The sequence below is a fragment of the Chiloscyllium plagiosum genome, chromosome 4 (genome assembly GCF_004010195.1).
Source record: "Chiloscyllium plagiosum isolate BGI_BamShark_2017 chromosome 4, ASM401019v2, whole genome shotgun sequence".
NCBI classification, from domain to species: Eukaryota; Metazoa; Chordata; class Chondrichthyes; order Orectolobiformes; family Hemiscylliidae; genus Chiloscyllium; species Chiloscyllium plagiosum.
The window spans coordinates 105567127-105580775 of record NC_057713.1 but is presented as its reverse complement, the minus strand read 5'-3'; the positions used below and the strand labels follow the sequence as shown (position 1 = coordinate 105580775).

At 37.5% G+C, this 13649-nt stretch overlaps 1 protein-coding gene across 1 annotated transcript in view; it reads left to right on the top strand.

Moving 5' to 3' along the window:
• LOC122549511 (golgin subfamily A member 4-like) overlaps positions 1 to 13649 on the top strand; it is a 188897-nt gene that overhangs the window by 109023 nt on the left and 66225 nt on the right. Inside the window, 4 exon segments of the mRNA XM_043689370.1 lie at positions 484 to 612; positions 3025 to 3180; positions 12301 to 13556; positions 13558 to 13646. Coding sequence (XP_043545305.1) covers positions 484 to 612; positions 3025 to 3180; positions 12301 to 13556; positions 13558 to 13646 — 1630 coding nt within the window.

The following is a 13649-nucleotide window of genomic DNA, read 5'->3' as shown; positions in this document are numbered from 1 at the left end:
CTAGAAGCAATCATAAAGGAGAATTGAATGGCAAGGATTTCTGTGGCCACAGACCACATTTTGAACCATGTGTAACGTATGAGATTGAAAGAAATGCACATAATTACTGTTGCATTAGGCAAGAATGTTTGGAGTGAGGAAAAAGGAAGTAATAGGGCAAATTATGCATTTACTGCATTTGTGTGGGATTGTGCCATGAGAAGGAGAAGGTGCAGACATTTAAGAGAGGGAATTAGCATTCAACTGAATCATGCTATGTTAATATACAATAAAAATTTGTAGAAATTGTTCTAAGATTATGGATTTTAAGTAACTGAAGTGTATTATAATATGGCCAAGACAAAAATAACTATTTGTAAAGGTTTTCTTGATTGCAGTTTATTTATTTAAACAAAAAACATCAATCCAAATAGCAAATGTCCTTTAGCTTTCCACAAAAAACATGGAAATATAATGTTATAAATGTGTCTCTTCCTTTACAAGTCCTCTGAAGATCGCGTTGGAGAACTGGAGAAAAGTCATATGGAAGAACTGACCTGCAAAGAAAAGGAGTTTACGAAGCAGTTGCAAGCTTCTCAGCAGGAGTTTCAGGAACAGTTAAAAAAGGCTCTGGTATGTATCATGTAACCTCAGCTTTTTACTGCAAGCTAGAATAGGTGGATCATTTCCTATGTCATGTTTAATATATGCTGTGAAACAAGGAATCATAGAATCCCTACAGTGTGGAAACAGGCCCTTTGGCCCAACAAGTCCACACCAACCTTCCGAAGAGTAACCCACCAGACCCATTCCCCTACAATTCTACATTTATCTCATTCTAATGCACCTAACCGACACATCCCTGAACACAATGGGTAATCTAGTATGGCCAATTCACCTAACTTGCACATCTTTGGATTGTGAGGTGAATCTGAAGCACCCAGAGGAACCCCACGCAGACACGGAGAATGTGCAAACTCCACACAGACCGTTGCCTAAAGTGGGAATCGAACCTGGGTCCCTGTGCTAACCACTGAGCCATCCCAAAGACTACTTTTCAGTAGTATTCCCTTTTGTAGTCTTCCCACCTAACCTCACCCAGAACATCATGATGGTGACCCCTAGGACCAAATATGACCTTGATCACTCCTGTTATTTTGCTGGTACTTTATCCTGTTTTGAGTATTGCATGTTTTTGCAGCACTTTCTCCTCTTATTCTAAACCTTTTTTCTTTACTGTCTATGTGTCATGCCAGTTTTCTCAAAGAACTGCCTATACTGATTTGCTCCCTCGGCCTTGACCCTACTTATTCTCAAAAACCAAATCCAATAGTGTCTCCTCTCCTTGTTGCACCAAAAACGTACCAAAATTAACCTGCAGATACTTCAGAAGCTCTTACCATCATGGCCCTGTACTATCTTAGTCTCTAAGAGAATAATTTGAAAGTTGTATAATCAATATTCTTGAAGTCTTTTCACACTTTAATTTCCTGGCAAATTTACTTTATATCTTTCTTGTTAATTGATGGCCTGTGGAACACACCAAGTATTTCACAAGTAACTCTATTATCTTTGACCAAATAGATTCGCTTGACCGTATAGATATTGTCTCATTCCAAGACTATAATATTCTCAATCAATATGACTTTCCTTTCAAATCGTTCTTGAATACCTAGTATTCAGAATATTTATTACCCAATCTTGCTATTTTCAAGGCTAGTCTCCATTATCACTATAATAGTGCCAAGCAGCTTGCCAACCTTATTTACCATGTTTCAACAAGACATAATAAGATACCAATCAAAAAAAAAACCCTTTTTAGCTCTTAGGGGTTATAGTTCCCTCTATTAAAATGTATTTCTTGCATTGGTAGAACATTCTGGTTGGAACATTCCCTCTCTCACTGCACCCCCCAGGCCATCTCCTCTGCACAGAAGCTCTAATCCATCGAATTCAGCACCGCCTTCCTAACCTGCAATCTTCTTCCCGACCTCTCCGCCCCTACCCCAGTCTGACCTATCACCCTCACCTTGACCTCTTTCCACCTATCACATTTCCGTCGCCCCTCCCCCAAGTCCCTCCTCCCTACCTTTTATCTTAGCCTGCTGGACAAACTTTCCTCATTCCTGAAGAAGGGTTTATGCCCAAAACGTCAATTCTCCTGTTCTCTGGATGCTGCCTGACCTGCTGCGCTTTTCCAGCAACACATTTTCAGAACATTCTGGTTGCTAGTTTTTCCTTGATTTTAATGATGCGGTCTTGTATTTAAGAAACGCACATCACGAGTAAAGCACTGAGTTTGTCTTTCTGTCCAAAACCAAAACCAATCAAAGAATTTACAAGGCCCTAGCCTAGCCTATGAGCTTCTAAATCAGAATTGGAAACTGTCCAATATCACAAGTTGAAAAGTATTGCATAGAATGTTTGTGAACAAATATTAAAATGATTCTTGTTGAAATGATGTACATGATTTGACTACTGTTTGATTGATTCAAGCTAATTGAGGCAACTTTAGCCAAACTTGAATCGTGTCATTGCAGTGGTAGGGCTTCTACTGGGGATGATCATTGATCCAGCAGAGCTATCTGGTATCAATCAGCAGCATGTGTTAAATACCAAGTAAGAGTAAGTGATCTGATTCTTGATCACTTAAAGCTCTTCTCACTCCCTTTCTAGTATATTGCTATGTGACCGTTTTGTACTGGAGAAGCAATTATGAAAAGATTGGGCCAGCAATCTGACATTGTTTCAACTAAGCAGCATTAATTTTCAATCACCCGACTAATTATTTTCAGGGATCAGTTTATTTTAGTAAGCAGCATATCATTTGCTCAATTTAAGTTAACTCTTATGCATGTTGACTGACGTGTGATGTACTTGGTTGGCATGTTCATTTTGTTTATATTAATTATTTGAATTAAGTACACAACTTTAAAAATCAAAGATGTGTATAGGACCACAACTTTCAAGCACCGTTTTTAATGGGGACGAGTTAAATGCTGATATGGAAATAGTTGTTCATATGGCGTAATCCATTTTTGGCAGGACAAGTGTCATGCTGAGTACCAAGCAGAGCAACAGGAGAAAGAACAGCAAACTGTGTTGGCATTAGAAGAACAGGAATTACAAAAGCAGGCAGTTCAGACTCAAGCAACTAATCAAATCCAGGATTTGCAAGCAGAATTGGAAACCTTGAAAACGGTAAGCCAAGCGTCAGGGATTAACTGTAATTTGTAGAAAAATAATTGAACGTATCTCAATTTGTCAGTCCATTTCTAAATCATCTTGTAAGTGAAATGCCCATAGTTTATTGCCTTAAGAAGCTTTAAAGAAACAGTTTCTTGTATCTCAAGCAAATTTCCAAGTGGTAAGTCACTATGGTGCAGAGATTTATATATATGGAGTTCACATATGTGAGAAATTCTTCTACTAACTAATGCTCCTGTTCTCCCTCAGCTGATGATTCAGTACTCTGAATTAAACAGCAATTGGAAAAGCACTAAGGGTACCAAGTACACAGACATTATGCATGGTAGGAGATTTCAGTGTCCATTACCAAGTGTGCCTCAAGGCTATCACTGCTAGCTAAGTCTTGAAGGACTAGTCTGCTAGTCTCATGCTGGGCCAATGATGAGTGTACCAATCTGAGGATGGATTGACTTCACCTCTTCATTACGAATTTATATTATCAGATCATGAGATAGAGCATGTAGGCACTCCACAAGTATTGTGCAACAAGCCTGGTTGTAGCCAGACTTGGAAAGGCAGTTTTCTCAATTGTCACTTATACAAGATCCTTGATACTTGGACAGAAATATTGATGGAACTGAAGTTGACAATTCCTTCAAACTGCCCTCCAATGTGGTTGAATTCTTTGGCAGCTGTCTCTCTCTCTCTCTCTCTCTCTCTCTCTCTCTCTCATCCCCACCTCTAAAAGAAGAAGCAATATAATTAACAATTTAGGATGGATTATTTGAAGGTGCAAAGGATTTCATTTGATTGTACAGATTAGTGCAGGGCATGTCAAGTGAACAAATGTGCATAAGGACATTGAATAAAAAAAAAGTTAATGAAGAACATTAATTGAGTTACCAAATTCAGCACTCATAAACTGGGCAAATAAATCTATCCCAGATTTTCTTCTTTATTTCATAATTATTTGTTTTCAAATCAGTCAAGCTACAGCCATATATGGCAGGAGTGAAATACTTCCAAGTGTTGACCTCACGTGCACAGAACTGTGACTGTTCACTACAAGCTTGTTCATTTACTTGTCAATTTCTCCCTTGCAACAAGAAAATTAACTTCTGATTCTGGACTTATTACCTGTCCTTGAATCTATTGGGAATGCCCAACCATGAGGTCGGAATCCTCAAAAGAAAAAGCTTCTTCATTGATTGTCCATCAACATATAGTCCATCATCCTACACATACTCATCCTTCTGTTTAAAGTTTTTAGACCTCTAGTGGATCTGGTAAGTATCTTGAAGAAATCAACTACAAAAAAAAAAGCATTGGATCATGTTTATTTCCAAAAGCTAATAGACATGTGGCTGAAATGTGTCACTAAAAGTATGAAACACCAAGCATTAGACTAGAAGATGGACAGTTGGAAATCTTTCAAGTGTAGAGAGGAGTTTGATGAGATTATGTACTGTTGCAAAAATTATTCAATTTGTACATGGAACAAATATTCAGAGTAAAGTCACTCCTGAGGTTAAAATTATGAGGCAAGGATGCAATAAGCCAGTTAAACGGTGACATAAGTGCTACTTGCAGAACCAAAGAGACCTGACAAAATATCGATAAAGGAAAACCTACAACTTTAAATATAGATTAAGGATAAATAACAAAAAAAAATCATTAGAAGGAATACATTACAAGAAGTAAGAGCAAATATTGACTAAGGATGGTGTCATACTGGAATGAGTTGCTAATTTAATCTCATTAAGACAAATGATAGAAGGTGTGGATGTGATACAGAAGTGAGAAGTAAGTTTGGGACAACGAAAGATGTATGCACCATAAGAAAACTCAAACCTGTGTCAAGAGAAAAACCCGCAATGCTACTTTCTATCGACTTTCCTGTATGCCTTGGGACCTGAAGAAGAGATTAAGATGAGAATAGAAAAGTCGATGAAGAAAATAGAGGCCTGAAAGAGTGACTGAACTAGTCACCATTCTCCAGCCCTATCTCCGTAACTCTCTAAATGAATCACTTGCAAAGATATATCCAGCTATCTTTAGAAATGTCATATGCATCCACCCCCAACCTCGGCAGAGCGTTCCAGATCTTAGCAACTATGAGTAAAGAAGTTTCTCCTCATCTCATTCCTAGTTCTCTTGCTGACAGTCTTGAAATTGTGACCCCTAGTTAGCAACATAACAACTGGTGAAAACAAAATATCTTTCTTTACCCTATCAAAATTGTTTATAATTCTGAACACCACAATAAGATCACTTCTTAATCTTCTTTGTTCAAAATAGAATAAGCTCAATTTCTATAATTTTTCATTGTATTTAAAATCTCTCATTCCTATATCTTTCCAGTAAACCTCCTTTGCCCTGTCGCCAGGCCTTTAACATCCTTCCTTTAATAAAGTGCCCACTACTGAATGCCGTATTCAAATGTAGTCTGATCAATGATTTGTGAAAGTATAGCATCACTTCCTTGCTTTCATATTCCATGCCTCTATTTATAATTCCGAGGATCCCACAAGCTGCCTTAACAACTGTAACAGGTTACCTGACCACCTTCAGAGAATTATTTGCGTGAAACCAGAGGTGTGTCTCTTTCTGTATGCCACTAAAACTTATACCATTGAGCATGTATTGTTATGTTTCTTCTATGTTGTTCTTCTACCAAAATGCATTATTATGGGAGTTAATATTAGTAATGAGGTGGTGCTGAGTGTCTTGAAAAACATTAAGTTCTGTAAGCCCTTAAGGCCTGATGGGAGCTATCCTAGGATACTAAGGGAGGGGATTGCTGGGGCCTTGTCAGAGATCTGTTTACCGTCTTTATTGTCACATGTACTCAAATAGAGGAGTGCAGTGAAAAGTTTACAATGTCGCCATTTCAGGTGCCATGTTGGGTACAAACTAGAAAAAGAAAGAAACAAGTTTAAGAAGTTCATCACGACAATTCTTATAAAGTAGAAAAATTAAGTTCGAAGTCTTTTCTTTAGCCAGTAGCCTGCACTCACTCCATACTGGGCTTTCCTCATGTGGGCTCACTCTCCCCAGTGCTGGGCAAGCTTTCACCTGCACTGGGCGAAGTCCTGCCCTGGCTCGCCAGATGCTTCACTGCTAATGATTGCTTTGCTCACCAGCTGCTTCATCGTGTAAAATTCCACAATTTTAGCTTAACATACAAGATGCTTTGCAAGTACAAGGAGTTTTTGTCATTTAATTCACCTGTTTGGAACCTACATTTATTGTCATTATCTTTTGAAGGCATATCTTTATCCTCCACAGCGGGCAATCCAAATGTTTGTATTCTTCATGTGAACTGGTTCTAATAAAAATTACTTTAGACTTCTCACCTGTGCCTTCTTGTTCTCATGCTGTGCTACACATGCTTTTCTCAGTCCCTGTAAATGCCTTAATGACATATCTCATTGTTTCTTCTGCATTGTTTGTAGCAGTTTATTCTTTTCCTATTTATCAAGAAGCAGCATTTTTAGTGCTTTGTATGTCGGTTATTTTGATTAATTTATATTCTTAGCTGATTATGAGGCCTCTTTTATTTTTGCTTATTTTGCTATTCAGTGCACATCCACAGTTCTGTAGTCATCAATTTATTGTTTGCAAAGACTGCACATTAGAGTTAAATGCTGCAGTTGAAAGCATATGTTGATTGATTTTGCTTTGTCATTCTCAGTCTTTCCATCTGCTTTGGTTGAGAGTTGTGCTTGCTTTCAATATTTTTATATATTACTTCAAGTGACAGATGCACGTGGTCAGGATTTAAATTGTTCTAATATTACCTAACTTTCAATTGTATAACAGAGCTGTTCTTGGCTTCTTAATCTGCTGGTAAATGATCTTAATGAAAGAAAATAGATTGCTTCAAAGATGATTGTCTGAAATCTTGAGTGTTTTATGGCAGGGAATCGAGGTACTGATATTCATGCCACAGTGCAATAAAAAGAGATCTTGCTAAATCATGGAAGAGAAGTTGTATTTTCTTTTGACTTGTGGCAGTGAAGAAGTGGATACTGGTGACGTACTCCATTGCTCCACTTAGATCCTCCAGCGCCTGAACAAAGTGTTGCACTATACAAGAACATTACTTTGTTTGTTAATTGTGAGCAAGGCATTGATTCATCTTCAACTTAACTCAAAGGAAAGCTTGAGTAATATGTTGACTTTGGTCTATGCCTCAAATAATTAAAACCCAATTTTTTTTTTAAGTTGAATCACAGCTTATTTATATGTAAGCCATATCTGATTTGCATTTAGAAGGCAGATAAAATGTATAAATGACTAAATAGATATTATGGAGTATCTTAGATCTCCAGTTCTGTTCTTTTACAATTTCACATACAGAGAAACCTCGATTATCCAGAGGACACAGGAGGGTGTATTTCGTTCGTTTAATAGAATTCCGGATAATTGAATGCCAGATAACATAGTATAGCCAAGCATCAGGACTTTGCGATGTTGCCTGATAATACAATATTCGGATAGTCAAGGTTCTTCTGTACTTTGAAATTCTGAAAGATGGGTGCTCTCATGATTAAAATTTTTTTAACCACTTCCTCATATCACTTCACCCATTAAGATGCGCAGTACATGATAAAAGTAATATAGTAGAATTATGGCAAAACATGATCAATAAAAATGAATGTTTTTATTGGATTGGCGTTTTATATTCTAGCTATGTTAAAATCAGGTTGCAGTTTGTGGTTGCCATGGAACTGAGTATCCAAAATCAATGTCTTATTGTAACTTAGAGTCATAGAGATAACAGCAGGGAAACAGACCCTTTGGTCCAACTTGTCCACACCGACCAGATATCCCAACCTAATCTAGTCCCATTTGCCAGCACTTGGCCCATATCCTTTCAAACCCTTCCTATTTATATGCCCATCCAGATGCCTTTTAAATGTTGCATTTGTACCAGCATCCACCACGTCCTCCAGCAGCTCATTCCAAACACACATTGTCCTCTGCATGAAAAAGTTGCCCCTTAGGTCCCTTTTTATATCTTTCCCCTCTCACCCTAAACCAATGCCCTCTAGTTTTGGACTCCCCCATCTCAGGGAAAAGACTTTATCTATTTATCCTATCCATGCCCCTCATGAGTTTGTAAACCTCTATAAGGTCACCCCTCAGCCTCCAATGCTCCAGGGAAAACAGCCCCAGTCTATTCAGCCTCTCGTTCAAGGTCAAATCCTCCAATAATGGCAACATGCTTGTAAATCTTTTCTGAACCCTTTCAAGTTTCACAGCATCCTTCCGATAGGAAGGAGACTAGAATTGCACACAATGTTCTCACAGTAGTCTAACTTAAGGATAGGACAAATTCATTTTGCTGTAGCTTGTGCTAAATCAGTTGGCACAACTGACCCTTTTTAATATGTGTTTAATTTGTATGATTTGGATGCTCCTTCCTTGATCTTAAAAATGCAGCTACGGTTTTAATGCAAGAGCAATGGAGCATTCAACCAAGGTTGGGGATATTCATCCACATTTTGCTTCATTATCTGGTCATCAGTATTATCAGAAGTTGCAGTCAATTTTACCTGTTTCCTCATGTGCACAGTTAAATATGGAGATCTGTAATTGCTTCTCACTGATACACTTTCTCAGCTTGCAGTCTTAGCCAATGGAATTTAGACAGAAATTCCAGTTACAATGTGAGCATAGGCTAAAGGGATTAATATGGGGCCTCACCTTGTTATAATTTATGTAAATGTCTTGAATGAGGAGATCAAAGTTTTGTTTGCTAAATTTGCTGATGACACAAGGTAAGTTGTGAAGAAGACACAAGGCTTTAAAGGAACTTTTCCAGATTATATGAAAGGGAAATGATCTGACAAACTGCATTTCATATGGTAAAATGTGAAATTGGCTATTTAGATAGGTAAGATTGGAAAGAAACATATTACATAAACAGTGAAAAATTGCAGGTAGATCTGGGTGTCCCAATGCATAAATTGCAGAAGATTTGCATGTATGTCAAACATGTCATTCAGAAAACTAATAAAACACTTTTTTTTCTGCAAGAAGAATTGAATGCACAAGTAATGAGTGGCGAAGTGGCTCAGTGATTAGCATGGTTGCTTCCCAGTGCCAGGGACCAGGGTTCAATTCTACCCTCAGGTGCTGTCTATATGGATTTAGCATGCTGTTTGCAAGGGTTTCCTCCCACATCCAAAGATAGATAGGTTATGCTAAATTGCCCATAGTGTCCAGGGATCAGGCTAAGTGGATTGGGATGGGAAATACAGGGCTTCACGTTTGGTGGGATACTTTTCAGAGGGTCAGAATCGACTCGATGGGCTAAATGGCCTGCTTCTGCACTGTAGGGATTCTATGATTCTAAGGGAGGTTATGCTTTAGTTACACAACAAAGTGGTAAGGTACATTTTGGATACTGTGTAAAGTATTGGTCTCCTTATTTTAAAAAGGATGTAAATGCATTGGAAGCAGTTCACAGTAGGTTTCAGGTGTAAGCTTGAATGGATGGTTTGTCTTGTGAAGAGAGGTGAACGGATTAGACCTAGGTCTGCTGGAGTTTAAAAGAGTAAGTGGCTAAATAAGCTGGATGTTTTAAAGATGTTTCCTTTTAAAGGAAGTTAGCTGTTTAAAGGTTTCTCTTTTTGTAAAAAAAAAAGGATTTTCCATTTAAGATTGATGAGGGAACAGTTGCATTTCTTTCGAACTCCTTTCTATGTAACGTGGTGGAAGCAGAGTCTTTGAATGTTTTAATTCAGAGGTAAATAGATTCCTGATGAGCAATGTGTAATAATTTATTGGTGGTAGATTAGAATATGACTAATCAGATCAGCCATGTTCCTATTCAATGGAAGAGCAGGCTTGATGGGTAGAGTGGCCTAATCCTAATTCATATGTTCACATGGCGCACTTATGCCAATACTTCATGAAGAACTTGACAGTATTCCCCCATTTAACACTTGAAAATTAATGCAACTCCAGATACCAACAGAAATAAAAATGAATAAGGCACTATTATGTTGCAATCAAAACTGAAGCATTGTAGTTTCAGTCTCCCCAGTCCTTGAGTCACACTGTGCAATAAAAATACTTTTCTCAGTTTCCAAGGTGGTTAATTAGAAACCTTATTGACATTATGCTTTAGGTAATAAGATCTACCAAACAGGGTTCTTCAAATGCACAATTAGTGGATCATTGTTAAAGCAAAATTTATTCCATGAAAATGCGATAACTGGTTAACATATACAGAAGTATGAAAGTAAAAATGTTTATTCTCATAATCCAAAGCACGCAATTATATATGCATGCACACCCATGTTCACTTTTCAGGAAAAAAGAGAATTCTCTATGCAGATGTTATGTTTAAAATAGCTACTTCCTGACCATTCAAGTTAATTTTTTCAGCCAAAGGATGAAGCACACTATGTTCCAAAATCTGTCGATGTGAAGTTCTGACATCTGGACAAACCACTGATCATGCATTGACAGACACACAAAAGTCTGTCTATCTGATTTTCTGATATGTGGCAAGTCACTGATCATGCATTGACAGACGGCTTACTCAGAAAATGCACTGTTAAAAAATTTCTGCACTCTGTCACCAGTACAAATAGGTTTCACCCTGGACTTGGATCAGCTGGGCAGCCCTTCCTTAGGTTTATTGTCCTTCAGTTAATTCCAGATTCAAAAGCACTCTACATTTAGTTACTTAGATAAGAATAACAGGTCTACAGCAGACAAAACACTTGGTGTCAGTGATATGATTTCTCAAAATCCTCATTTAAAAATTATCTACAATTACCATTCAGTGACATACACTAAAAAAGCCACTCTAGGTATTTCCACAAAACTTGAAATAAATAATTCTATTCCACAATCCTTCTAAAGTTCTCTTAAATATTAAATATAAAAATGCTGTGCAACAATAGGAACATTCTATACATAATGTTTTAAACTCATGTATTATAGATCAAATTATAATACGTCATATACACATGAAAGTGTTTTCTTTTTTAAGCAGGAGTTGGTGTTTTATGTATTCATCAATGTATTACTGCATCTGTGAGTCAAGCTTATGGATCTTGACCAGGAAGCACTAGAAGCACAAATTGAGATTCAAGTTGTTTTCACAGCAGTAGGGTGATAGCTTGTGTCTGGCTTTTGCTTCCGAGCAGAGGCATCTCTGCCAGATCCATGACTGGGACTAGAGGTGCACTGACTTGGAAACAAGCCAGAGCCCATCACCCAGTGAGAGAGATGAGACCAAGACACAAGCAGAGAATGGGCAGGACCAAATAATATTTGGGCCTCACTGCTGCTGCAGGGCTTTGACTTGGTGGAGATGAACTTGCAACTGCCATTCTGTTTCTCTCTAGGGCCTAAAGAAAGTTAGGATTAGCAGGCATAGATTGGGAGCTGCTGAGCTGAATCTTGCTTCTGAGTTTTAAAGCTGTGTAATAAATCATGATTAATGTTGAACAATTATTTTTACCCTAAAAAAATTAACTTTACATGTCTGAGTTATGATCTAGATTTTAAAAGAACATTCAATGTAACTTGAATAGTTTGTTTTCAGTGTTTCCTTCTGTCCAATTTGTGTCCCAATCTTTATTTGGCTTAATTTTTAAAATTTCTTCTTGTTTTACTCATTTTGAGGTTTCTGCATTTTTATTGGCTGACCAGTTTCTCTGCTAAGCACTTTTCTCACAGAGACCAGAGATCCTCTATAAGAGAACACCAGCTTGAACCAGACATTGGGAAGTAGAATTTTTGCTGCAAGCCCACTGTCAAACCCTGGGTACCTGGACAAAAGCTGATTGGAGGAAACCATTCCTTCACTTCTCCCAACAAATCCAGGCCATTATTGTTCTCTGGCACAATTGTTCTCTTTGTATTATAAGATCAGAAAGGATAAAGTGTGTAAAATGTGTTTGAAATTTAATTCATTTAGCATTTCTGAGTATATTGAAGTTGTTGATTAAGAGCAACTTTGAAAACTAACTTTATTTAGTTTTCTTTTACATTGACAAATGTCATTTCTGGTTAATTAGTTAATACACATCCACACGCACGTCACTTGAAATTCAAGTATTGTATGTGGTTGCCATTATTAAAATGTAGTTATCGTTTTTACAGAGAGTTTTGGAATTGGAAAGTTTGCTTTTAAAGAAATCACAAGATGGTGAAGCTCATGCAGAAGAGTTGGAAGCCGAGAGAGTCAAGCATGAAATAGAAATTGCAGCCTTAATTAAAACCCACCAGGAGGCACTGGAAAACTTGCGTCAAGAAGAAGAGCAATTATACACTGAAAAAATACAGATAATTAACCATCAGCACAAGGCTCAAGTGGAACAACTTGAAGAAAAATCTAAAAATCTGGAAGTACAATTGAAAGGGAAAGAAACTCAATTCCATGCACACATTGAGGAAATGAACCAAAAAACACTAGAGAAACTTGATGTGAAACAAACTGAGTTGGAAGCACTGTCAACTGAGATGACTGAAATGCTCAGAATACGGAATGAGCTGGAAAATAAGTTAACTGCAATTGAAGCAGACCATGAGAAGGAGCTAGCACAGAAGAAACTACATTATGAAGAAAAAATTGAGGCTGATAGAAAAGGCATTGAACAATCCTTTAGTGGAGTTGAGAAAACATTGACAGATGAGGTAAACAACCTCCGTCATCTTCTTGAGGGCAAGGACAAAATTGTAGGAGACCTTCAAGTAGAAAGAGAGAGTCTGGTAAATGAACTCGAAACGGTTAAAAAAGAAGCCACAGAAATTTCTGCAGAACTTGAATGCATGAAGCAAACCTATCAGCAAGACCAAGGAAATGCTGAGGAAAAGTTTAATTGGAAACTAGATGATCAACGTCAACTGTATGAAACGCAATTAACAGAATTGCGGAACTTGCTAAGGGACCTAGAAACTGAGAAAGAAAAGAAGCGGTTGTCAGATCAGACCAGACACAATGAGCTTACTGCCAGTTTAGATAACTATAAGTCCCAGACCCAGGAATTGGAAGAGAAAAACAGTGAGCTGCTAAATAAAGTAGCTTTCCTGACAGAACAATATGAAACCCAAATAGCTCAGCTGGAATCAGACATTGGACAGTTACAGACAAGTTCAGAAGAAAAGCAAAAGGCACTTAATGATGCACAAAATATTCAGAAACAGCAGGTAGAAGCCTTTACTCAAAAACAAACAGAAGAACAAAAAGTAACTGCGCAGCAAATTGATTCACTTCATGAGGAATATGGAAAAAAGATAAAGGCACTTGAAACAAAGCTTGAAGAAGTTAAACAAAAGGGAACTGAAATGCAGGATAAATTGCGGATTGAACTTTCTAAACAAGAGATGAAATTAAAAACACAGCTGGAAAAACAACAAGGAATTTGTTGAAAAGGAACAAATGTTCAATGAAAAATTAGTGGAAATGGCACACGCAAGTTCTACGGGAATGAATGAAACTATGACACAGT